General features: G+C 38.6%; 1 protein-coding gene across 3 annotated transcripts in view; it reads right to left on the bottom strand.

Moving 5' to 3' along the window:
• Positions 1 to 25,890, bottom strand: part of NCKAP5 (NCK associated protein 5) — a 205,899-nt gene that overhangs the window by 8,725 nt on the left and 171,284 nt on the right. The window contains exons 13-17 of one of the 3 annotated variants that reach the window (XM_071562748.1): positions 23,230 to 23,544; positions 20,921 to 21,057; positions 18,759 to 18,894; positions 16,028 to 16,215; positions 13,171 to 13,261 (exon numbers count right to left, since the gene is read on the bottom strand). In XM_071562748.1, coding sequence (XP_071418849.1) covers positions 13,208 to 13,261; positions 16,028 to 16,215; positions 18,759 to 18,894; positions 20,921 to 21,057; positions 23,230 to 23,544 — 830 coding nt within the window. In that variant the 3' untranslated portion in view covers positions 13,171 to 13,207. Of the gene's footprint in view, positions 1 to 13,170; positions 13,262 to 16,027; positions 16,216 to 18,758; positions 18,895 to 20,920; positions 21,058 to 23,229; positions 23,545 to 25,890 lie in introns of those variants that run through there. The other 2 variants (XM_071562747.1, XM_071562749.1) reach the window with 2 other exon arrangements.

The following is a 25,890-nucleotide window of genomic DNA, read 5'->3' as shown; positions in this document are numbered from 1 at the left end:
ATTTTAAAATTTGGATGCAGGTTCTTCTTCATTCTTAAAAAATGACGAATTAGCATGCTCAAACAACAACAGAGCTTATTTGAGGAGCACGAAGTTGTCATTTCCCTTTCCACCGCAGATTTTAATCAACTCTCTACATATCAGAGGTGTTTTTACCTCTAATGATTCTGAACAAAACCCATTGTCCTTTCTTTTCCTCTTCATAACACCTGGCACTAATGAAACCCAGCAGGTGTGCCCTCCTCTGCATCTTCCCTGAGTGAGGGTTAGGGGCTGTTGCTGGGCAATCCTACCACGGGTTGCACTGCAAAGTGCTGCTGGAGGCAGCAGAGGAAGAGGCTGTAGCCCAACTCACCTTCCCAGTAAACCTGTAGCAGCCTGAACTATGTGCATAATGTTTTCTGACTGTGTGCAATGGGACTAGAAAGGATCTTTTGCAATCAGAGAAAACTGGGACAGGAAAGATGCAAATAATGATGATGGTTACATGGCTGCACTTGACACCTCTCCAGCTGATGTTCTGAGCCACACAGTTTTCAGTACAGATTCAAGCAAAGCATGAATTGCAGAATGGAAACCTATGTTTTAAGTTCATTTGCCATCAAATCTGACATAACAGTACAGTTATTTACATGTACTTTCTAAATATATGCAAACAACTTATCTCTGCTGTAGGGAAGAATATTTTAGGGACAGCAGCACAACATGCACAAAAATCCAAGTGAGAGTTTCACAGAGGCTGCAGAACCAAATTAAAGTAGAAGGATAAATCCTCTCTTGCAATTTTTAGTTCATTTCAGTACAGCAAGTTGTATCAATAAAAAGCCTATAGTATAAGTCAGCTAGAAAATAAATGCTATGAAGGATGTTCCATTTTATGTCATTTGAATTTGATTAGTGATTGGTCTTGGCGATTAAACCACATGGGAACAGTAATCAAGGTTTCTCTACTGTGGTTCTGTAACAACTGAAAAACACTGTTGGCTCATGTCCTATTCCATGATGGGATATTAACCTAAAATCTAATTAATCTATGAATGAATTACGTTTCTAGAAACATACTATATTATAATCAATTTTAAGTGAGTTCCTAACAGAAGATAAGATGAAGAAAAAGCTGTAAAATTACCAGAGGCTGATAAATTCTGTTTACTATGACTGATGATTTTTATGGAGGATAATTTTACAATCCATCAAACTTTTGTCAGTTCAAGAATCATGCTGCCAAACGTATGCAGTAAATTAATTTTTAAATTTACATATTTATTAAAAATCTTATTGAAAACAGCAGGAAGTAAGCCTTGTTTGAATAATAAAATAACTTGTTATTCTACTGGAAAGAAAACAAAAACCCCCAACCTTCTATTAAGATGATTTTATAGCAAGGCAATAATTATAAACAACTACATGAATTAGTTAACCAAACACTATTAAATAGCCAACCTGAAATTAATCAAGAATTAAAAAAAATTGGAAGATAATCAAGTAAAAAGTGCACTTTAGAAGCTAAGAAATTCATGTCTGTGTTTCAGATGTGCTTGAGGACATGTCTGCTAACTCCTCAGGCCTGTTGGCAGGAGCTCCTGGATTCCTGGTGAAAGCATGGGGAGCTGTGTCTGCCTTCATGGCTCCCCCACTCAAGGTGCTGAAGAGGAATGTGTTGTTAGCAACGTTCTCATACACGTGGCCACAGGAAGGTGCCTACTGTGATGTACTGGTGGCTCAGAAAATCATTTTGTGACCCAAGCCTATGCCAACTCTCACAGAACATAAATCCACTGTAAAAAGGTGCTACAGCTGCACCTTGGGCACCTGCTGCTAAAACCTGAACAAGAACCATAGAAACATCTGCCAAACACGGGAATAAACAGAGCCAAGAAAGGAGCAAAAGACCACAGTACACGCTAGGATGTGGCATAACCCATGAGGAGAGCAAGAACTACTTCCCCACCACTTATGCGAGTAAGGATGAAGTTGAAGTGGGTCAAAAAGGTGGAACTGGGAAGTGTGGTGGTATGATCTGAGCAAGCAGGACACTTCAGAGACCTGCTGAGCAGAGTTCTTGGCTGCTCCCACTTGTGTGGCCTCATTTCAGTGTGACCCACCAGTTACCTTCTGAAGATCACCTTTGATGTATTACTCCACTGCTGTTACTCTTTGTTCCCTTCCCTGATGTCACCTCCACAATTGCTGCAGTTTTCTTTGACCACTGCCACCACTGGGGCCACTCTTAAAACACAAAATGCCTAAACCATTGTTGCTGCAGCCACTAGAAACAAGACTTGATAACTACATTTCACCTCTCAGATCTCTCACTCGTGTCAGGAGTGAGCAGGGGCAAGGAACAGGCCTCCTCATTTGATTTAGGCATTATGCAGTTTAGGTTCAAACCCTGCAGTATGCCTGGTACCTGAAAGAATCCACATCCTTTAGGATATCAGTGTGGTGACCAGGAGAAAGCACCATGCCTGTGCTCATGGTCACAACACCGAACAGAAACAGGCAAACGTTAGATTTAATGATTTAGCCAGTGGACTAAAATACATCTTTATTGAAAAAATATAGATTGTAACTAATCTGATGTTTACCAGACAGTACCGGCTGTGACTCAGTAACCATGTGGGTTAACCCAAAAAGAAAGAGAGAGAGGGTACGTGAAGGGGTATGAGCAAGGAATATGCAATTCATGTCCTAAATGCTGATGGTAGATGATAGTGTTTTTCTTAGCTCTAAAGGATGTTAAAAATGAAACACTGTTTCTTTATTATCAAGAGAATTAAGAATTTAGGATTAGGCAGAGTAATACTGGACACGAACATGACCACTGCTGGAGATGCAGATGGAAGTTCCTACAGCCAGCAGATTTATAAGTGTTCAACTTGCCTCCTCACCAAATTAAAGCAGTGATATCCATTTTGATTAATACACATATCATCTGGCTGTGATCCGAGGGGAATTTAGTTAATTTATGGATTTAGATGTGTTTGCTTCATCTTTTAGACACAAGTACATCTGTTTCTGGTCGTGAGAACCTCTATCCTACTTTGTGGCTCAGCCAGGCATACAGAACGTCTCCCACTGGGATCTGGCAGGAGGCATTTGTGGTTGCAAACTCTCTGCAAGGGGCACAGCCTTGAAAGAGAAAAAGTCAAGGACAAGTGTGCAGGACAGACCTTTGCCCTTCCACCTTTGCCTTCCCTGGATACCAGCAAGGTTCAAGTTAAGCAGCTAACAGGATCTAAAAGCCTGGTAACCATTTGTGCTGAGCCTACCTGGGCTGTAAAAGGCCTTTCTTAGAATATGAGGGGTTATTTTGGCAAGGCTTTGGAGGCTTTTTCAGACAAAAGAAGCACTGTGAAAATGTGTATTGGGAACCCTGGCTCTATGGGGTCTGACCTTCCCTGACTGGCTGTGAGAAAACCTTTGTTGGGAACGCTCAAAGAAGGAATTTGGTGTGAAGAACCAGCACAGCCTCCTGTTCCCACAGTGGGCTTCCTGCAGTGACAGAATAATGTAGTATCTTTTGTATTGATTTTTGCTACAATTTTGTATTAAACCGGAAGTGTGCACGTGAAGAGAGAGCCACATGGGTGGACTTGTTGGACAAATGCTTTAGGAGATTTATTGACTTTGCAATACAGAAGTGTTACTGCAGTATTACTGCTGCAAACTGTAGTCAGATACTGGTGATTCAGAACAAGTTCCTATGCCTGAACTACAGATTAAAATATTGTTAATATATTAGGCCACTAGGAGGACTAAAATACAACTGGAATTTGTGCAGACACACGGTACAGCTAATATGCACTCACTTTTTGAATGCCCAAAGATGACACAAACAGAAAATCTGGGTAAAAATATAAAATAAATCAGCTTCCAGACTCTACTAGTAAACAAATAATTTGAAAAAAATATTGCTAAAAATGACCAGGCATTTAATATTTATTGGAATACAAAAATAATTTAAAGTGCTGATTTCCTTGATATCCTAAATCATTCAGGATTCAAATACTTGTAACAATGTGAAGATGTTGTTAGGCACCTTGTATGGACAGCAGGACTGCTGAAGGCTATAGAGTTCTGCTCATGCAAAACTCTCTGCAGGGTCAAGGTGTGAATTTCCTTCTGACATTCTGAAAATTCCTCATCAGAGAAGCGATGTGTTTATGATCAGCCCTTGTAATGCAAGATCCCATCTTGCATAAGAATACTTGATGAGAATATTAAGTAATAATGATTATTTGCTTAGCACTGCTATGGGGCCTTCAAAGCTCTCAAAGCAGCCTGCTAACAGTACTAGATTAAATTCCAAATGCAGCTGGAAGGTATTATTTATATTATTTATTTAAAAATGGGGAATTTAATAGCAGGAGAGGTTTAGCAATTTGAACACTCAACCAGAACACCATCCCTATCTCCACAGTCCTGCACTCTTGTCTGCTAAGCTTCTTGTTACTATTTGAATATTTTTCTTATTTGCAGGTAAAAAAAAAATCTCCTTGGAAAGACAGAGGCCTGTATTGTTCTTACTAGGGATCATCTGAAATGCTGTTCAACATACAGGGCCTGGCATTCTATCCAGTGAATGTGGTAGTTAATCAAATGTTTTGCACTGACTTCAGTAGACTTTGGATCAGACTCTTAATTCATTAGAGAGATAAATTATTTAACTTACCAAGTTCCCCTAGAAACAAAATATTGAGCTGCAAACAAAGCTAACAAACACCAAATGGGATGCCATCTGCTGCAATGAACAGAATATGACCAGTTCCCCCCATGCTTGAGATTTCTCCAAAATACAATTTGAAATACGTTTATTAAACTCCCAACTGTCTCAAAAATTGGCTTAGCACAGGTTAGCAAATGCTAATGCCACCAGCAACAGCAAGGCAGGCCATGATATATCAATTGCAGTTGTCAATGATTTCATTTCTACTGCACTGCCCTGTATAAAGCTCAGGGGGGTTGTTCTGTCCAGAGCCTATGGAGATGTTTCTGTCCATGCCCTGTGTCCTAGAGCCTATGGACACTGAGTGGTTTCTGCCCCTCAGGAAATACAAATAGTACTTATCTATATGATTCATTCATAAATCTGGATTCTTTCCTTTGCCATCCAGAATGCCTTACAACCTACTGGAGAAAACAGGATATGGAGGCAAAAGTTCCGTCTCCCACAGATGTCTCCCCCAGGAATAGCACGAGATATCTGAATTCCCGAGTCCAGAGCATTCCCTGCTTTGTATCAAAGTTTTTGGCTGTGGAGGAGAGAGTGTGGGTTCCCAAACACTTTCACAGGAACAGAAGGACACCGCCGAGCTAAATGCAGTGCATGTGACGCTAGTGAGTGACATCAACGTTAGCCCCCTTTCCACTTCCAAAACATACTAATTGAACAACCAAGTGGTTTTTATGTAATGCCAGGAAGAAACACCACAGTGTTTGCCTTGTAGAACAAGGCAAGGAGATAAATGTCTTCATATCTAAATTTTCTACATAGCCAGACAGTTCATCTTCCAGGATCACCACTGCAAGTGATGAAACTAGATGAGCAAAGAGAACCTCCAAAGACTATTCAGTCTTTAGCAGTTCCCCAGGAAGGCTACAGCTCTCACATTGCAGTCTCCAGATGATGAATGCTGCCCTTGGTTTGCTCTGATGCCTCTGTTTTCATCACTGTGCTGCTAATGATGTCATAACACAGATTCCATGTTTTTGCAATGGATTTTATTTATAGAAATGCTGTATCATAAATGTTGAACTCTCTGTACCCTGGCCTGTTATAGTGGTTCTGAGAAACATTAAAAGATAGGATGATGATGTTCCTGTAACAGTAATAATAAAAATATTCTGTAAAATGATACAGATGAAATTTTTCAACATTTCCCAGTTGCTCATACACTAATGGTTTGGAAGTGCTGTAAAGAAATGAGTTTAAAAATATGAAGAATTTCATTATTATATGACCTTAACGAGAACATAGTAGGACCAGATTAAAAATGCACAGTATTTGGCCTTCCTTTTAACTCAGGGAAAATGTCTGCTGATGTTCCATGTCATTGCCCACACAGCCAATGCACAGAAGCAGGATGCTACAGATCAAAATTCTGCCAGTTAGAGGGAGAGTATCTAAAACAATTTTCAAGCACCTTTACAACCTCCATGGTTTTCACAGGATCCAAATACATGAATCTGTCAGAGACATCAGCAAAAGCTGCAGATTTCTAGCACCTTTGAAAACTGGGCAACTGAAGTGTCTAAATATGAATTTAGGCACAGCCATTAGAAAATGAAGCTTGAAAAAAACTGGCCTGTATTTTTACTGACTAGGGGTCACTAACAAGACTCTCCACTTAGTCTATGCAGGGCAAAATTATTCTTGCAAGAGATATCAGGAAACGTGCTGGCTGCTTTGCTACTTCTGCTTCTCAGTTTCAGGCATTGTCTGAAAAGCTCCTACATTTCAAGTCTGCTTTTCATCTTAGTACATGTGTTACCAACAAGTTTCCCAATCTGGTAACTTTTCTGTGGGTACAATCTCTTGGAGAAGTTTAGACACTCCTCTTTGCTATAAGAAGTATCAGAGGCTATTACTGCATAGTTAACATTTTAATATTATAATGCTCAGCAACATACCATATTCATATTTAATTTTTTTCATTTCCACCCACTTCTGCATTACTCTTCATTCACCCAAACCCATCCAAGGCTTTATAGAGCATTCAATAACCCATAGGATACGTACATATGTAATAGGGATGTCAGGCAAATCACTTTAAAATGTTTGACTGACAATTACTCAGATAATTCTTCAAGTAATCAGCTGAGGTTTGATTTGCTAAGAATAATACTAGAGTACCTAAGGGAAGTTCTTAAGGCTACAACTTTTTAAAGTAGGTAAAATTTCTAGTGACCTCCATTAATGATCAGACAAAGAGTGAAGAAACTGAGAGAAAGTGGAACTAATGGGAGCAAAGCTGTCAGGATGAGTCTCAGTCACTGATGGATTGATGGGCAGCTCAGGCTGGGAGGACTCTGACAGGTGCTGTGAAAACTTGTATCACTCTTCTTAGCCTTTGTGAAAGATAAATTAGACTTACCTACCCTGTGTCACTTATTGCTAATAAGTCTGCTAAATACCATGTTTGTTCCTCTTATCAAATACAAATATTGCTTTCCATTAAATTAATATGGATGCTGAACAAGCCTGAAATTCATGTACTGGGGCCTAAAAATACAGTAAGAAATAAAAAGATTTCACTTTAGGACTTCCTGTAAAATAGAATGTTTGAATTTGAAAAATGTATTTATTGATATTTTTCTTAAGGATTTAGACAATTTTTGTGTCATACGACATAAAATCTAGTATAAATTCTCATTTAAATAAAAGGTGAATCACTTTTTGGAAATGAAAACAGCTAGTGGAAAAAACTATAAGCAGCAAAAAAAATTATTTCAATATGGTTTTTACCAATATGTGACATAAAATTTGTCTTCTTTTCAAAGATCATGTTGACATAAAATTGCCTTCTTTTCAAAGACCACGTTGATTAGGTTATTATGTTTTTGTGCCTAGGAAAATAAAAAGCACCATCTCAAAAAAACAACTAATTTGCTAACATATTCTCAATATATTGCTACAACTCCTGCCATCATCAGCTGTGTAACTTTCTCTTCATGCATTCTGCTTGGTATGGAACTCTCACACTAAAAGATCAGTCATTTCCTACCCTTCCCTGCATGATGTTTGAGTGCTTTATGCAAAACATATCGTTGTTATAGATGGGAAAGGCAAGTTTCAGCTGGAAAAACAATTCACAAAAATATTAGGGCATTATTCATCTCATTTAACTCTGCTAATCAGATGCTCCTCTTGGAGTCAAAATATTTTCCAGCTTCAGAAAACAAACAGCTCACTGAACAGCTCTGCCCTACTGCTCTTTTCTTGATTGAGTCAATCCAATGTTTATTGTATTCAATCTATTTTTTAGCCTTTTCTTTTATTACTAGTATCATTTCTACCATTACAACAATTACACTACCTCACAAGCTTACTAATATTTATCATGTTTTTCTGTTAATGTGCCCTGAATTCCATTTTGGCCTACAGTATTATTATACTACTCCAATTCAACATTGAGATAAATGAAACCTGCAGGTTTATTTCCAAGGACAGAGGACTGAAGAACACCTGGTTACAATGGCAGAAATATGAATGTACTTCGGGCCATGCTGCAAATCACATTGGCTCTGTCTGTCAGACCTCTGAAAAATACCTGAGGACATTTTCCACTCAGGGAAATCACTGGCAAATGATACTTTTATTTCATATGTACTTTTGGTTCCTACTCGACTAAAGGATCTACCTACTTATGCCTAAGAGCCCCTGTGCCCATTAGATCTGTGTGTAATCTCAAGTTATAAAGGCAAATAGATATTAAATAGTGCTAATGCATCTGGGAGGCACAGTGATGTGGAGACAGCAGTGGAGCAGCTGGGTGGGCTGTGACCCAGTGCAGTGGGTCTTACCAACACTCTGCTTATTTCAACTCCTCAGCCCTGCTGAGAAATGACCTGGAGTAACCAGGCCATCAGGAGCTGTGCTAACACTGTGCCCAAGCAGGCTCACTGTCAATCAGCTCTGCACAGCTCTGGGCATTCCCACAGGAGCAGTTCTGGACTGTCCCTCCGGGGACTCCAGCAGATGAACTGTAGGGTTTGCGACATCTGGGCCACTGTGTAATGTGGTTATGCAGCTCCTACATGCCGAAAAGACGAGGTTCTCTCTGTAATTTGAAATTACTTGCTGAGATGGTGGGATACGGGGTTTCTGCTCCAGTGAGCAAGTTTTCCCATGGAGAAAGGGCAAAGTTCTTCCCTCCTTACAGTGCCAAAGGGGTTGGACTCAGTGAGCACAATGCTCCAGCTGTGGCCACAGGACATCTTGGTGTGTTGCCTTGAATCAGAACAAGCTCACACATCTGCATCTGGCACTCGCCAAACCACACAGGCACAGTCCCCTCGGTGCTGAGAGTTACTGGGGTGTTCAGTGCTCTGTGATGCTGTGCCACAGGCACTAAAACTGCACCTCCATGCCAGTGATGCTTTAAGGCCTCAACTTTCCTGCCATAGCTGCAGCTCTTCACTTCCTCCGCACCTTCTCTCAGACTCACATCCAAACTATTCTCCTGCTAGCCTTGCACACCATGTGTTTTCAAATGCCACACAGCTTGCTGTGCTATGCCAAAGACTTTCTGTCCTTCACTGATACCCAGATACTCTTTTAAAACTGCGTGCTAAAAGACACTTGAGTTAAAATGTCGCCACCTACCCGTCCCCATAAATACACTAACCAAACATAAACCAGAGCTTTTATACCAGCTGGAGGGCCAGTCAGCATGGAATTTGGTGGCACAGTACTAAAACTGCTGAGGTCATTAGTGCTAGAAGCAGAACTGTATCAGCAGATAACAGCTTCCACAGTTTTTTTTTAGGGTATGTTTTTCCTAAAAATGTCCCTTGCATGCCATTAAAAAAGTTATTTTCTCTCATGGTTGCTGCAATCCAAATGTTGTTTTGTCATGCCAAAATCTTAAAAACTTTAAAAAGTTGTGGAGAATGTTATCATCCTACTTCTTGAGCCACTCTCCATTACATAAATTTTTGCTAAAACTCTCAGCAGCATAAGAAGACTCAGTGTTTCATCTAGAAGGCACAGGGAGAGGAATGAGTCTTTGTATAACTGCAGCTTTTCACTGTTGCCAAGCTAGTTCCTCAGGCTGGCTGTAAGAATGTTCTTCCACACCACTCAACATTTCTCTTAAGTGATATGTGTCAAGTGAGACCTCGGTCCCAGAAGATTGCCTAGCTAGTCTTCAAATTGTTTGTTTTTCTGTCTCTTCACTTTACTTTTTGGAGGCAACTCTGATGGCAAGGTATTAGAAAGAGAAGACCTCTTGAATAAAGGTTTGGAAGCAGATCTTGGAATGTGAACTAGCCCTATGGAGAAGAACAAACCATGCAGTTATGTATGATTTGTTGATGTCTGCAGATATCCTATCTTATTTCTAATTTCATGTTTCCCCACATGAGTTGAATCAGACTTGTGGCTAGAAAAAATATTTTAATTCTGTATTATTCCCATGGGTGGTATGGTCAAATCTGTTCTCTTATCAGACCATGCTCCTGTGGTTTTTGTCACTTATGTTGTCAAATATTCCTGTGTAATTCCCCTGACAATAGATCTGACATCAAGTTGGGTAATTACTCACACAGTCCTTGCTTTGATGGAACAAGTATTGCATCACTCATCAGAGAATCAAAACCCTTTGATGACATAGAAAGGAAGTCTTGCAACCTCAAGTTGTCAGTGGGTAAATTCTCTTGAGGCAATTTTGACAAATGAAAACATGTGTAACTCAAAGGCCACGTTCAGGGGTCAACAGGGGCTAATACAAAAGCATAAATACAGGAAAAGTAATTTTCAGTTTTTGTGATGGGGAGATCAAAGGATATCTGATCCTGACTGAATTACAATGTTTCTAGGCTAGCATCTCCAAATGTTTACACTAACAGGTCACCTCCCTAAACATATGCAATGATTTGATATACTCATTCTTTGCTTGAAAGAAAAACAATAATCATAAAACACAAAAAATGGGTGAATGAGACTGCAGACTTATTCCCCATCTACAAAATGTTGAGTGGCAGTTTTTTCCTTAACATCTTAGGTTCATCAGGGCTTGGAAAGCAAATAAAACTGATTCCCTCCTCACCTCACCATCTCCCTCTCTCTTAAGACTGTCAAGAAAAAGAGCAAAGAGGAGATGAGGTTTCTGTGCTTGATATGCAGTAAAACTGCATACAATTCCTGTGTACAATTAGTACACAGAAACCTACTATCAACTAATTCCTGGATTTGATCCAGCCAATTAGATGTTTTCTCTTATTGACAAGGGACCTCTTCTACCTTCCATTACTTTTTAGTACAATAATTTGTAATAGTTGCTTCAAACTCTATATTTGCAGTAACACACACATTTAACAAAACAAGCTAAGACTGAGGCTGTCAGGAGCATTTGCTGTTCTCTTCTGGCTGTAACACCAGATAGGTATTGCTGTCACCAATTTACAGCCAATGGAGACCAAGCAACCAGCCAAATATCACCCAGTGCTGCCACAACTGCAGGCACTTTTGTTATTATGAAAGTAAAAGGAAGGTAATTAGTGCTCAGTGTGCACTGAGATGCAGCTTCACTGTTTAAAATACAACAGCTGATTTTTAGTAGTTGCCCACAAAAGAAAGTTTGGGGCAACATTCATATTTCTAACTGTGAGTTGAAAGTTTGGTACTCAGTATCAGCCATCTGCTGATCAGGGCAAGGAAGTAAGTAGTTCCACAGGCCAATACTTCCTTTCCATTTTAAAGTCCTAGGAAGCAGCTCTTCCCAACTGCTAATTGGACCAAAATCATTATCTTACACATTTTCACTTGTGATAAACAGAATCTCTCCCTAAGCACATCTGATAATGCGAGAAAAATTAGTTCTCTGTGAAAACAGAGTGCACATGGTCTCCCTGGAACTACTTCAGACACTTTAATATGGAGAGTCTCTTTTGAAAGGGACTTCATTTAAGAGCCTGAGAGTTTCTCTCTTGCAGAGAGAATAAGGCATCTTCAGAAAGCTACTGAGAACCCAAATCAGGCACATAATGCTGCCACATACTTCAAGAGCTGCCTAAACAGGTGAACAGTGCAAAATAACGAGTGTGCTGCCCACTCATACTCTGGCTCAAGATTTGGTGATCTCTGCAGGAGATGAGACGCAGGAGAAGCAGCTCCTGCCTTTCTTTATTCTCCCCTCACTCTTGTTTAGTGCAGCCTGCAGAGGTGTCTGGGCTGCTTTAACTGTTGCTGTAATTCAGGAAGGCTGGAACACCCTCTATAGTATCAGCCTAATGCTTGGACATCCTCGAGGATGGCAAATGTTGTGCAATTACCAAAATTTCTTAGTCTTGTTTCTAGTCCTTCTGTGGATATTCTCCTCTGTTAATAGGAGGCTTGTGAGCACAACAACTCAATCATACAGCATTAACTCCCAATCAGCTTACTCAGCTGTAAAAAAACTTGAGTTTATCTGGGAATGCTGCCAGGTCATTTTGAAGTGCAGCCTAAACAGCAGCAAATTCTCTAATTTTTCCTGTATTTGCCAGCACTCTCTAATATCGACTTGAATTTCAAGACACAGCGATTTGAGCATTTCCCCTGTTGAATCATGTGTACAGCACACACCAACTCTGCCATGTTGGGTAAGACCACAATTTCACATTGCACATAGAAACCTCTTCTGTTAAATGAGTCTCCCCAGCTGATCTGCTGATGAAATTAACAAGGTAAGTCTGCCAGAAATGTCTGATTTCTCATGTATCACTTCACAACTAAGGGAAAACAAGAGGAATCAGAAACTTCTGATGGGTACCAACCCCTTCCATAAAGGATCTTTTCTTTAAAGTGCTCAAGTCAAGCCTTGAAATACAAGCAAGCCTTGATGGTAACTCAAATTGAGTGATACATAAGGCAAAAGAGAGCAAGAAGGGTTGTATTACAGAATAGAAGTATGTGATGGTTGCATAAGGACAGAGAAGTAAACACATTTTTCATAATGCTTTGGGACCATAAGGATGATTAACAAAAAAAATCTTTGACCAACTCTGTTACTTCTCCAAGGAAACAAAGACAAGAAAGTCCTGTGATAGTTCTTATTTGATCATAAAATGTGCTAATAAACAATGGGTCTGGGGGAGGGAGATTTAACTTGTTTACTGAGTTCTTATAAGAAAAAAAAATCACTGAGCTTTTAAATTCTAAACAGTAGATTAAGTAATGAAAAGCAAAGTAATTTTTTCATTGGAAAAATGTGGTAAAAATCATGATGTGGGCAAAGTACTCAAGCAGTTACTGCTGCAAGAAAAAGGAACAGCAGTTTAGTGCAGGGCTCCCTGAAGTTTCACTGATGAGGTGCCTCCCCTGGGCTGAGTGCAGTGGACTTTGGATCAGGTGCCACATACTGTTTATTAAGTCAGAGAAGTTAATGTTCAAATAAAATGAAGTCATTGGGTACACATAAAAATTAATGTTTCTTGTTTTGAAAATATTGAATGAGGAAAACATACCATAGTTGTTATTTAAAGTGAGTTTCATGTTCGTGATTCAATGCATCTTACTTCTTTCTATGAAACTGATTTGTTTTTCTTGTCCAAAATTCTGCAGAGTACAAAAAGATGCCTTCATTTCAGAATATGTTTCCTAGGTCAAAATAAAAGTAACTTAAAATTGGTCTTAGTGCCAAGAGAGTTTAACCAACATGCTGTTTAAGACCAGGAAGATAAGAAACTATAGCAATAAGTATTTCTTCTGTCAATGTGCAAGAGCCCTTTTTTGATTCGTCAGACTGTTCCTTCAGTGTCCCTTTATCACAGTAATTGCCCATTGGTTGTTTCTCTTCTGAAACTCCTCTGCAGTACTTTTTTGCTGATAACACTTACTGTGTATAAATTTTGGAGGTAATGCTGGTGAATATGTTGGTTGAGAAGAAGACAAATCAAATGACAGGTCTGGGTTAACAGAGCTCCTGCCAAACTGCCTCATTAGAGCCCCCAGTCTGAGCCAGTCCTGTCCTACTGCTGTACAGCCCAATTTAATTGGGCTGAGGGACTGACACAGCACACTTGCTCTTCTGACAAGCAGTGTAAACTCATTCTGCCTATCATGACACTGTTTTGACATACATATTTTGTTTTGTTGGGTTTTTTTTTAATGGCTTCATAAACACCACTTGGAAATTAATTTCAAAGCACATAGCATTTCTTCATTTCTTTTTTCAAAATGGCAAATATTCTGCATGAAAGCTGCATTATTCCCCCCTCAAAATTTATTGGGCTTTTTAAAAGCTTTTTTGGCCATAAGTGACTTTGTTTCTGGTGCTCCCATTTTTTTTTGTGGGTGTTGTTTCAGGTCACACAGCTCTAATTTAAACAGACTGTGGATCGTTTTGGATTGGACGAACTACAACTCAAAAACATTTGCTGTGCTGGTTCAAACAAGGAGTTCAGTACAACCTGCTTTTCATGGTTACTGCCTCTCATTTGTCATTCAGAAAAGTTTAATATAATGAGGAAATCTCTAGTGCTTTACTGAGCTTTCACTGTTCACCAAGAGGCAATCCTGTGTTGAGATCTGTTTCTGATCCTTAAAAAGTAAACTCAAGAGCTCCCCAACATAATGCATGAAAAATGCTAGTGCTGAGTTACACCTGTTGCCTTTTAGTTTATTGATGGAGTTTTACAAGGATCCTAAGGCCAGTTCAATGGGCTTTGTTTAAGGTTTTGAGGCTCATTGGGCACACTGCAGAGATGTCATATACAAGGAATGCATGGAAAAGATTAACTAAAAGTAGATGCCACTCTGAGCCACTTTTCTATAGTGGAATCAAATGTCATTGATCTGAGACCTTGGCCTTCTGAAGGCAGAACTGATTTTTATGTATAAACATATATATATATACACACACATACATACATAATTCATCTTATGTGCATAATTAAGCTATGAATCTCTGGATGTTCCAGATGAGGACCTAAGTGGATGATCAATTTTTCCTTCATGTATCCTTTTTAATGTGCTTCTGCTGCCTTTTTCCTTTTTTCTTCCCAACTATGAAGCCAGATTATTTAAAATTGTTCTTTCTAACATGACTCAAATATGTTAAAATTGAATCATATTCTAGGTACTAATGAAATTTGGTTGTTTGGGAAATAAGGCACATACATCTCGGGATTTTCCTTTTGAAGTTTGTGAGTCAATTCAATATTCAGTTACGCGAGACTTTCATGCCAACAGAGTTGGAATAAGCAGAGGTACTGACAGTTTGTTCTTCATATTCCTTCTGCACATTTGGCCCAGACTCCTGAAAGCTGTAAGACTCTAACTTTGGTTAGAGTTAAGCACCTCTGAAATTACAAGGCACAGTCATTTTCTGAAAGTGAAAACTGGGGTGTGGGAAGAGATAAAAGCTCTTTCTCATTTCTGCACTACACCAGGGTGTTACAAACCAGCAGCTCATTCATTATTTTCTGCTACCACCTTTGTTTATACTGTAACATACCCAAAATGTGCTGAGTGCTACACACAGAAACAAAAGAGATTCTGCCTAAACAGAAATGCTGAGGAAAGAGACTGAACACGGAGGTGAGATGATTACAGTGGATCATGATTGGATGCCTCTATTTTCAAAAAAATTTGGCTTGTTAGATCAAAGGAGAGAGGGAAACAAGTGAGAGGATGAGAGGGGAAGGCATGAGAAAAGAGGAGGAAAAGAACAGGTTGAGAAGTTGTTTTTCAGGCTTGCTGAGACTGTGCCATGTCAGGTTCAATACTTTCAGAGACAGAAAACCAAGTGCATTCACACAAAGTAAGAGAAGACAAATTTGTTTCAGTTTAGCATCAAGATCCATCAATCAGATTAGGATTGATCTTGAAAATAATGTTTAAAACCCTCAAATCAGGAATTCCAGAGCTAACACCAAGAGCTATTTCAAGAGATCAGAAGACAGGTGACTTCCATAGCATCATTTCATTTGAATTTTCAGAAAGAATTCTTTAGAGGTTTAAGTTATTTACTACATGTTGTGCTATACAAACTACCTAATTACATGTGAAGGAGCAGCCTTAAAAGCTAAATTCTGTGTTTTCTTGCTAGCTTTAAATTTCGGCTCCTTGCTAATAGTACAGTGCTAGTGCTAGCCTGTCTCTAGTTGTCAATTTTGGAAGTCTAATTCTTTGACAGTTTAGCAACCAAATGTAACACTCTGTTCTAAAAATATTTAGATCTTTACTCTTCTCTAGGTCATGTTGTTTTTTTCAAGTCTGCCTGGTTTCAGTAATCAATCAACACTCTGAGGAAAAACCAAAAGGCAAGTAAAAATAATAACAAACAAAATGAGAAGTAATATAAAAATTACAGTAACTCACACTTGAGTTTTCCTTGCTCTTGCTGACTTTACTGGAAGATCCACTCAGCTGCTCAATTAAATTGTAATGTGTTAATTGTTCAGGTCCATCCTCTCCAAAATGGCCATAGAGACTGTGTTGGTATAAATCCAAAATGGACATTGGGTTCCCCAGAAATGACTTTCTCTGATTTTGTTTTTCCTGCTCAGCTGTAAGAGATGTAACAAATAACATCATTATGGCAGTCGACACAGATTGTAAAGTAATTTGTCAAATTTTAAATGTATTTCAAATGTTTTAAGGTATGTGGAATTCAAAGCAATAAAAACATTAAAAATACCATCTCCCAGCTCTCCAGTTAATGCATATACAGGAGACTGTTCATACTCAGCATTATAGGTGGAGAAGATGGTATGAGAGACACAGCATTATTTTCCTTTGTTTTTAGATGATAGACAAGATTGTTAATTTGGGGAATCTTCCTACTTATTTATTTGCAGTAAGTTTTCATTCTTGTCTCTTAATAGCCTTACATGGCAGATGTGCTAAGTTTGATAATTCTTTCCTTTTCACTATGTTTTTAGTTAATGAATACAGGAACATAAAAAATATACTATTAAGGTAAGTAACAGGTGCTACCCATTTGTTGTAGATCTTGCTGTAGCACCAGAACATTAGGAATAAAACCTCAGTTTCTAAAGTCCAAGGCTGAAAACTCATTCAGAAGATCAAAATGAAACCAAATGAATTTTCTGCAGCTTCATGAAAATGCACAGGATGCTTACATGATCATTAATTATCTTTCCTCACACTTTTTGTTTCACAAACTTCACCTCTGCCTTATGACCCACAGCATTAGGAGACCCTCTGCCTCCAATGCCTCCAACAGAATCATATCAGGATAAAACATAATTAATGATGTTGAAATCAAAACATTTTCATGGTTGAAAGAGAAGAATCTGGAATATCTGGCATATTCCCTGCTACTCTACTAACCTTCTCTGTAACACTGGGCAATGCACTGGCACTCTTATCCAAAGCCCACTAAATCAATGAAGGCCTTCTCATTGACTCTTAATAGCCTTTGCATTGGGCACTCAGTCTTTCTGTTCCCTTTTCATAAATGGAAAATGAAAATCACTCCAACATTAGAACTGTGCAACCAGTGAGTCTGGGGAATCAGCTAAAAAATGCAGTTATCTATTCATATAAAATATTCTCTGTGAATTGGTTTGCTGGAGCCCCTGCTCACCTCATGTGGGTGTTTTGAGGTTATATCACTTGTGTGCATAATGGCACCAAGCTCTCTGAACACAGACTGGGATAAAGTATGGTTATTAATACCATGTGAGAACTGATTTATAGAGTGCAGAACAGAAATCCTGACCATGAGGAATGATCATAGCAGAAATACTCTTGCAATAATATGTTTTAAACTTCTTTTCTGTTGTCTGAACAGCAATTACTTATTTGAGTTCTGTTACTACCCCAAAAGTTAGGCATATACACAAAATTCATGTTTTTCTATGTAAAATGGTAACCTCAAGTCATCTTTAGGTATTATTAAACTTGGAATCTGATGCCATTTGATGCAATTGGTAATACATGATAAAATACTTTTTTCAAATTGTGATCTATTCAGAAAAAAAATTGCTTATCTAACTCTTTAAAACCCCACATCTTACTTATATTAGAACATGTTTCGTAAAAATCAAAATCCATAAAAGGAAGTCTTTATGGGCTGAGTTAAATGACTTGCAGTATTTCATACAGATTAAAACCACACAGTTACAGAAGTAATGTAAATAAGCAGTCTTAGTTTCCTTTCTGCTCTCTCTTTTTCGAGCAATCCCAACAAATGGATTAGCTCTGAAATGCCAAGTGCCTAAGCCCAACTCCCAGCAGACACTGAAGGGCACAGTGGGTCTGGCCAGCCATCCCTGGCATTTTTAATGCCACCGTCACCACGGTGTCTGCCGTGGGGTAATCTCTGCCAGGTCGGGCTCATGGCTGTGCAGGGGGCAGCACAAATCCTGGGAATCACTCAAGCACTGCTTTAGCTCTCAGGGCCTCACTGCTGCAGACCTTGCACTGGCCTTTGCACTCACCAGAATTTCTCTCCTCCAGGGAAGCTGCACCAGCAAGGACAGGAGCCACCCTCTCCTCCCCTCCCTGAGGGCACACAGCTGCATGGAGAGGGGGCTTGCAGCCTGAATTATTAAACATACACAAAACTCAAGAACTTCTCTTATTTTTATCTACTGGAATTCAGTAAATTCTAAATTGCCATCACTTCTCGAAAACAGCAGTATATATACAGAGGACAAGGAGAGAGACTTCCCTATGGCACCATAACCAACATTACTTTGATGCAGAGGTTGGAAAACTGCAGCCTTTGATCACTGCATTATTTCAACTGGCTGTATAATTAAAAAGAAAAAAAAGGAGTTATCTTTATAGACACCTTTCAATTTTGTAATAATGTAATTATTTTTATTTACAGTGTAGAGATTTATGCATAAAACCCCACAAGTTAAGCCCCTGTCAGCAAAAACTGTGGAAGACAGGGAAAAACAGACATACACATAATAAAAAACAAAGACTAATAAAAAGCAAATGGAAAATTAGACTGAAGAAAGAGTTGGTGTTAGAAAGTGAAGACTGGACAGAAAGTTCAAAGAAGGAAACTATCTGCTGCTGAGTCAGAGCAGAGATGAGAGATATACATTTTTATGTACAAATTTTCAATTACCTTGTTTGTTGTTCTTTGTTAATTCCAGAAAAGTCTCCTCTGCAGTTCTAAAATAACTCGTTTCATACTCTGGCTCTGGCTCTGGCTCAGTGTCAGTGCTGCTCGCAGAGTAAGTACACACCCTCAGAGCTTTGTCCTGCACACATAAGGACATCACAGGAATCACATGATGCATGTATATCAAAATAATGCTCAAGATAATATTAAGAGTAGAACATTTTATACTCATTGTGCAGTATAAATGGATAGTTCAACTGGAAAAAGTCTGCATTACCACTTTAACCAAACACTTCTTCAAGTAAGTAATTATCAGTCTGACATTGGGGAAATAACACATTCTTGTCCTGCTAAGTCCCCTGAGTCAATCTGGCAGAAACAGTCCAGATTCCATCTTCATTTTTTTCCCACTGCAACATTTTTTTTCAAATCTAACAACATGTTCAGATACTTTTATCTACCAAGTTAAATTTTAGAAGTTCTCAAGTATGTTTAATACAGTCTATTTGTAATATGCAAAATTAACACTACACAAATGCTTTACTGCAAGCAATTCCAGAGACAATTTTGATGGCCAGTAGACAATACTCCTGCTTTCTATAGCAGTAAATCCTAATTTTTTCCTAAATTCATGTCCCTTGTCCTGATGTTTACATTATAGTGCTAGAGTGCCCTTAATTCCCATTTGATTCCTATGCAATTTCTTTTCAGGAAGCAATACTAGAGATTTTCTTTTGGGAGTAAAGATTACAGCTCTGGACAGCTTCTAACCATGGAAGGCCTGAATGCTTAAACCTCTCAGTAGCAGCAGCTCAGTACAACAAACCCCACAAAATGGGTAGGGGGAAGCTATGCCTGACACAGCTCAGTTAATGGCATGCACAAATACCACATATTATCCCAACCCCAAGTGCTTATCAGTGGCTCAGAAGAGGTTTTAATTCTGTTTTTTCAAAGAGTGATATTAACTTCCCCATCTTGTCACCCATGCTGCAGGTTTTAACTGAGGCAGAAGAACATCCATTTATTAGGAATCACATACTTGTATAGAGGGAACCAGACCTGCATGCAAGTCAGCTGGAGTCCCAAAGCCATTTAGACACATCCACATGCCAGCAACACCCACACTGACCTTCTGACTCTTAGCCAGACTAATAAGCAGTAGCACATTTGTGCTTTTAAGTTGTTTTGGGAAGTGGTCAGTTATGACTGTCTCAGGGGGAAGACCACACTCATGTGGTTGTTACATGTAAGCCAATACTATTTCACTGCAGAGGATTCACCATCAGTTTGTCAATGACATATATAAGAAAAGTTATTCTACCCCTGTTTCTGTTTTAAATATCCAGAGCATGGACCACATAAAAATGTGAGATACCCCAGCTGGTAAATACATGGATAAAGCAAACATGCAAGAAAGCTACGTAACAAAATGTTTTAGCTGCTTATCAGCCAGCAGTCTGCCAGGTTCCCTGCTTAACACCCACCTTCTTCAGGTGTTTTGTCTCTTCCCTACCCTGCTGACCCTGTACTTCTCACAGGATTTGACAGTCTGGCATTGCTGAATATGAAAAACTTGGCAATCAGCAAGAGCAGCTTTTACACAGGTGTATGTATTGGCATGTTTGGTCTTTCTGCAGTTCTCATGAAAAGACTGAAGAGCAGAGAAGTCATCGCAGGATTAACCAAAACCCCACAGAAACATTTAAGAGGAATATTTTCCCATTCACAATACTTTCATAGCACATCTGCTCAAGCCCTCACACTACACAACCATACAGACAAGGAAACGTAGGCCAGGGGAAAAAAAGACTCTAAATCTTATGATAAGCAACAAACAAGATTAACTTTCTAGAAGAGACAAACAGGGTAAAAGGTCTCCATTTCCTTGTATAAATATGCCCATAAGGATTTTAATTAAAACATGTTTGCAAGCTATGAGGACAAAGTACTGTATTTTTATTATTATTAATAGGTTCTGTATTATTATTATTATTATTATTAATAAAAATAATGAGATGGCAAATCAAGGGTAAGAAAGTGAATATAGCTGTTAGATTGTTAGTTACTATTTCCACTAAGTTAAAAACATTGGCCATTTCTGATACCTATGCATGGGCCACAATACCCATCTCATTTAGCAGGTGCCACTTCTTAACTTATACCTTTGCTTTAGGAGTTTTCTTGGTGGTCCACTCGGGAAGAACTTTTCTATCTTCTGCAGTCTCTTCGGTGTGCTCTAATGAGGCAGAGGTTATAGAACTTGGTTCTTGGTCACTTTGCTTTGCAAGGTTAATTATTCCTGAGTTAAGGGAGACATTATTTAAATTGTAGGTCTCATCATCATCTTCATGATAGTGTTTCAATTGTAATTCAGTAAAAACTGGGGGCAAGTTATGATACTTTCATTATGTCAAATAATATCCTACTACTCAAAGGAAAAACTTACTAACTTACTGGAATAATTCTAACTACAGTGGCAGAATATTATCCAAAGCCATTTCCAGTTAACAAGAGAAAAGCTACGCATGAATTTAAATGCATCCATTGGTTTTAAAATATATATACTCATTTAAAAAATACAAAAAACCAACAATCAATAACTACTTCTAGCCATTGTAGATTTGCTTTGTTATTTTATGTTCTCAGAGAAGAGTCTTTTAACATAAATATAATTGGAAGTACCTTTGTAGCAGAAAGCCAGCTTTTTTATTTGCTATACTTGCACTATGCAAAATCAGAACATTAAAGAAGATATATGGTGCATAGGAAATAAAGTGATAATTGTAATTTGGATGAGAAAGTGAGGGAGAGAAGAATCAAATGAAAATATTCTAGTAAAGAATGAGTTGACCCCACCATCTGATGTATACTACTTTTTTTTTATTTAAATCTCTTTATGACAATTTAATTAAGATACAAACCTTACAAGGTTGGTGCAGTGAATATTAGCATTAAGATCAGAACAATCTTACTGCTACTGACTTCTTATGAAGCAATTCAATGCTTACAGCTTCTGTTCAATTTGTTATAATGACAGTGTTTAATCATGGGCTCTACTCTATAGCACACTGCTGAATTGAGGTCACACATGTGGCTATTCAAGCATGTAGCATATAATCTATAACTAGGATTTCTTCTCAGAATCCTTCTTAGCTGTACCATTAATTACCAGGACATTTATTTTAAAAATACTAAGCATTAAAATATCTTTTATTTAGCTTTGATTTGACACAAACAGGGGAGTCTGCAATGAAGCACACAGTGTGTGTTTGCAGTCTATTGCTCTGCAATACTGCAGTGGGAATATTGCTAAATCAACTAAGTTCTAAGATGTTTAATTAGAATCCTTCTGTTATGCATCCTATGAACATATAGGAGAGGCTTCTTTCCTCCCAGGCTCAATGTATGTCAGCTCATTAGCAGAACACGTATTTGATGGTCTTAAACTAAGCTCAAACTTGATATTTAACCTTACATGCTAATTACACAGAATCTCTCTTTAGATACAGTGATGCAGATTTATGCAAGTTAAACACTCACGACTTTTATAGGAGCAATAAATAGGCTGACAAAGTGTTAGCCACCATAACCCCAATAAATATGTGACAATGCATTTGGTCAAGATAAAACAATACTCTTCTCCATTGAGCTAATTATTCTACTCTGTTTTGTACTGTATCTGTCATGCTGACTATGCAAATTTCCCTGTTATAAATGGTAAATGATTTCTAATGTTATTAGCATATGTATTAATAACTCAAACCCCCTCAAAAGCTTTTATAAATAGTCAATATGTGCTTATAAAAGAATGTACAGAGTTCAATGGAACTACTTACTAATACAAAGTTATTTGCTGGAACTTTGATGAATTGCTAGTCCTTTTATTCCTTTGTCAGCTTTTATTTTATAGCTTAAATACACACTTAGCTCATAAGTGAAAGTAAGGTGTTTTATGTTTGTATATAGAAATGTATTTGTATGATGTAGTAAAATAATGAGAGTCTTGTTTGAGGTCAAGGCCATATATTCACTGGGACAGAATTTATGCATTGAGTCTTTCATTCAAATCTGGTATCAGGAGCAGGTCTTTATGAATATATCTTCTCTGTGTCACAACACAGCTCTGCTTTGTACTTTGCCACAAAGTCTGATCCTGAATGTTGCTGAGTATCTGCATTCTTATTCAAGTCAAATTCCAAAGCTGGCATATGTCTTTTCTTCAAGTAATGTTTCATGAGAAAAGGATTTAAGTACTAAACTAATTTTTCTTCCTCAGATAAGCATTATGTGTAACAAAATTTCCATATGGCTCAGGTCACAAACTTGTTAACCTTATACATTCATAAAAAGAGTATGTTCTGCTCTGCATTTAACATTTCTGTTATCAATTGCCATTATTATAAGATTTCTGCTAATGAAAACAGACATCAGGCCAGAAATAATGTGATTTTTGGTGTAATTGACATTTTACCTGGGGAAGCTGGTTTTGGGAGGCGACTTTGAAAAGGTCGTATCCCTTTGGCAGTCATGGCCGGATCAGATGTCGAGTGACTAATTATGCTTTCCACAGACTCCTGACTCTTAGCTGTTGAAGGCACTTCTCGCTCAAGAGTTTTGGCTTTTACTGAAGGAGCTGAAGGAGGAACTTGCTCAGATGCTGCAAGGGCTTCTGTTTCCAAGGTTGATTCCGGCTTAGAGATGTGCCGCCCTGTAGATCGGTTCCCTGAGTCAGGGAGCGGGAAGGTTCCAATCCCACTGTCCAGTGTCCTCATCTGGCAGCAAGACTCTAAGACACAGGAAAAGAGTGTGATGGCAGAGAGCTAAAGGTGTTGCTGGTATTTACAGATAGTGAGAAAAAGGGCCTTTTAAAGGGAAGGTTTCAAGGAAAGGAAAAAATTGTGCATTTTGTGAGTATGCTGTTACCTGTCACTTGTATGCTTTTGAAACTATGTCTAACTGAACACAATGGAACACCATGTTGAAGTACAATGAAAGCAACCAGCAGGTGCCAAAGTATTGGCATGGGCTTGCTTCAGGTAATGGTGTGATAATGAATAAGAAGGGCATGTCCCAGTAAGTGATCACAGCTGAAATTTTAAAATTATTTAGTTTGAAGGCACACAGAAATTCTGAAGAGTACTAATACAAGGGATTGAGTAATGTAAACCCACATTCCACAGGAGTTTGGCTTTGTTAATTGTTTCTCATACAGGAACGTGTTAAACAAAATCTATCATTTTATTCTTACACAAAATTAATATCTAAGAATTTCTCAGAGATACTCATCTCTCAGAGCATCCTGAAAAACTAGCATAGTAACAGCCATGCCTTTCCCATGCTACACCCTGGTTCTGCACATCCCATTTTGGGTAAGTGTACACTTCCCAACACAATACCTTAAGTACTTGGTTTGGGAGCAGAATGGTCCCACATGGCCTCCAGCTTAACCAGCCCACTGGAAAGCGGCTGTACTAACCATGGAACAGAGAAACAAGCAAGTGTAGATGTTTGCCCGTTGCTGTCCTGGCAACTGGGATGGCCCAGCACCCCCCACCCTCCCATCTTCCATCAGTTTCCAGACACTTCCCTTTGGTTTGTATAATGTGCAAACAATGTCAAAGGGATGATGATGGCGAGGTCCTTTTGAAAGCTATAAACACCAAGAAGGGAAATTCAGCACTAATGGTTGGAAAATGAACATAATTTAGGTTAAATGTCTGGAAATATCCTTTGACAGCGTGATCTTCAGTCCGTGGCAGACACTCCCAAAGGAAGCAGAGGAATTTCCATTGCTTTGAACAATTTAAGGCTACACTAGATAAAAGATACACTGCAGTGAACAATTGGACTTCAGTAGGAGATGCAGAATATGACCCAATATATCTTCTCCATCTCTATTTTCCATGTTTCTGTGTATTGATTTTTTTTAGGATATGCCCATTTATTATTTAAGTCTGTTGTAGTTAGCAGTCCTCTGTCAAGTAATTTTCATTATTTTTTTCCTTTGCAGTGTTTCTAATACTCTCAGAAATTTGGATATATTTCTCCCCTGTGGGTTTTGCCTATTTGTTTTTGAACCAAGAACATTACAATGGTCATTTTTGTTAAATATCTTCATCTCTAATGGGCCTTACTTGATAGCATGTAAGAAACTACTTACAGATAAATGTCTGTTTATATTGTTTTTTGTGAAAAGAGAAGAAGCCTGTGTTTATGTGGTCCTCATTACCTTATCCTTGTCACTCAGAATCAAAGAAGGACTGAAAGTCAGATTGAGAACCTTAATCTTAAAGGGCCTGGCTGAACTGCAACAGCAAAACATGCCATGCATTGTCTTTTAAAAGGGCAGCAAGTGACTCTGATTTCCCTCACCCAACTACTGCATCCCAATCAATCCCCTCTATAGAAAAAGGAGATAAGGTGGGGAAGCCATGTCCAGCTGGCACCTTCACTTTCTATCACAGTTTTGAGCTAGTGTGCCATAAGGATTTTGGAAGTTGCTGAAGGTTATCTGGGAAAAGTGCAAAACCCCCCAACAACTGTAGTTGGTTCTGCTGCGTTAAAAGGGGGTATCCCATATACTGAACTTTGGCTCCCCCTCCTCTAACATATTTTTTGTTTTTGAATAGTAAAATACCAGCTAGAAGTGGGTTAGCTGTTACTCTTGGGAGTGAAAAAAAGCAAGTTAAAATGCCAGGTGTCTGCCCTTGCCATTTTCTGCAGCAAACTGAGCTTAAACAGTTTGTTTAACACAGACAGACAATGCTTTAGCTAAAGACTATCAGTGACAGAGTTAGTAAGTAAGGGAATATCTGTATTCTATAACATACAATAACATATAAGAAGAAAGGACTTTAGTTAGTTGCTTCTTGGCCAGAAGAAAGACATTTGAGCAACACTGTTTATGTTGGAGAGGCAGAGCTCTTCAGCAGAGACATGGAGGAAACTGGAAACGCCACAGAAAAGAACTTTCTCAAAAACAAAAATCTGAAGAACCTCCCAAATACATCTCTATGGTTAATTGGGGACCTGAGCTTGTATGCCATTTTCAAAGGGATTTTGAAGGATCCTGTAGTGTTTCCTTTCTGAGCATTCCCTCCTAATTATTACAGGAAAAATAAGTAGGATCAAA

The sequence above is a fragment of the Pithys albifrons genome, chromosome 8 (genome assembly GCF_047495875.1).
Source record: "Pithys albifrons albifrons isolate INPA30051 chromosome 8, PitAlb_v1, whole genome shotgun sequence".
Classification (NCBI taxonomy): domain Eukaryota; kingdom Metazoa; phylum Chordata; class Aves; order Passeriformes; family Thamnophilidae; genus Pithys; species Pithys albifrons.
Note: the sequence above shows the minus strand (reverse complement) of the source record. Positions and strands in the feature narration are given on the sequence as shown.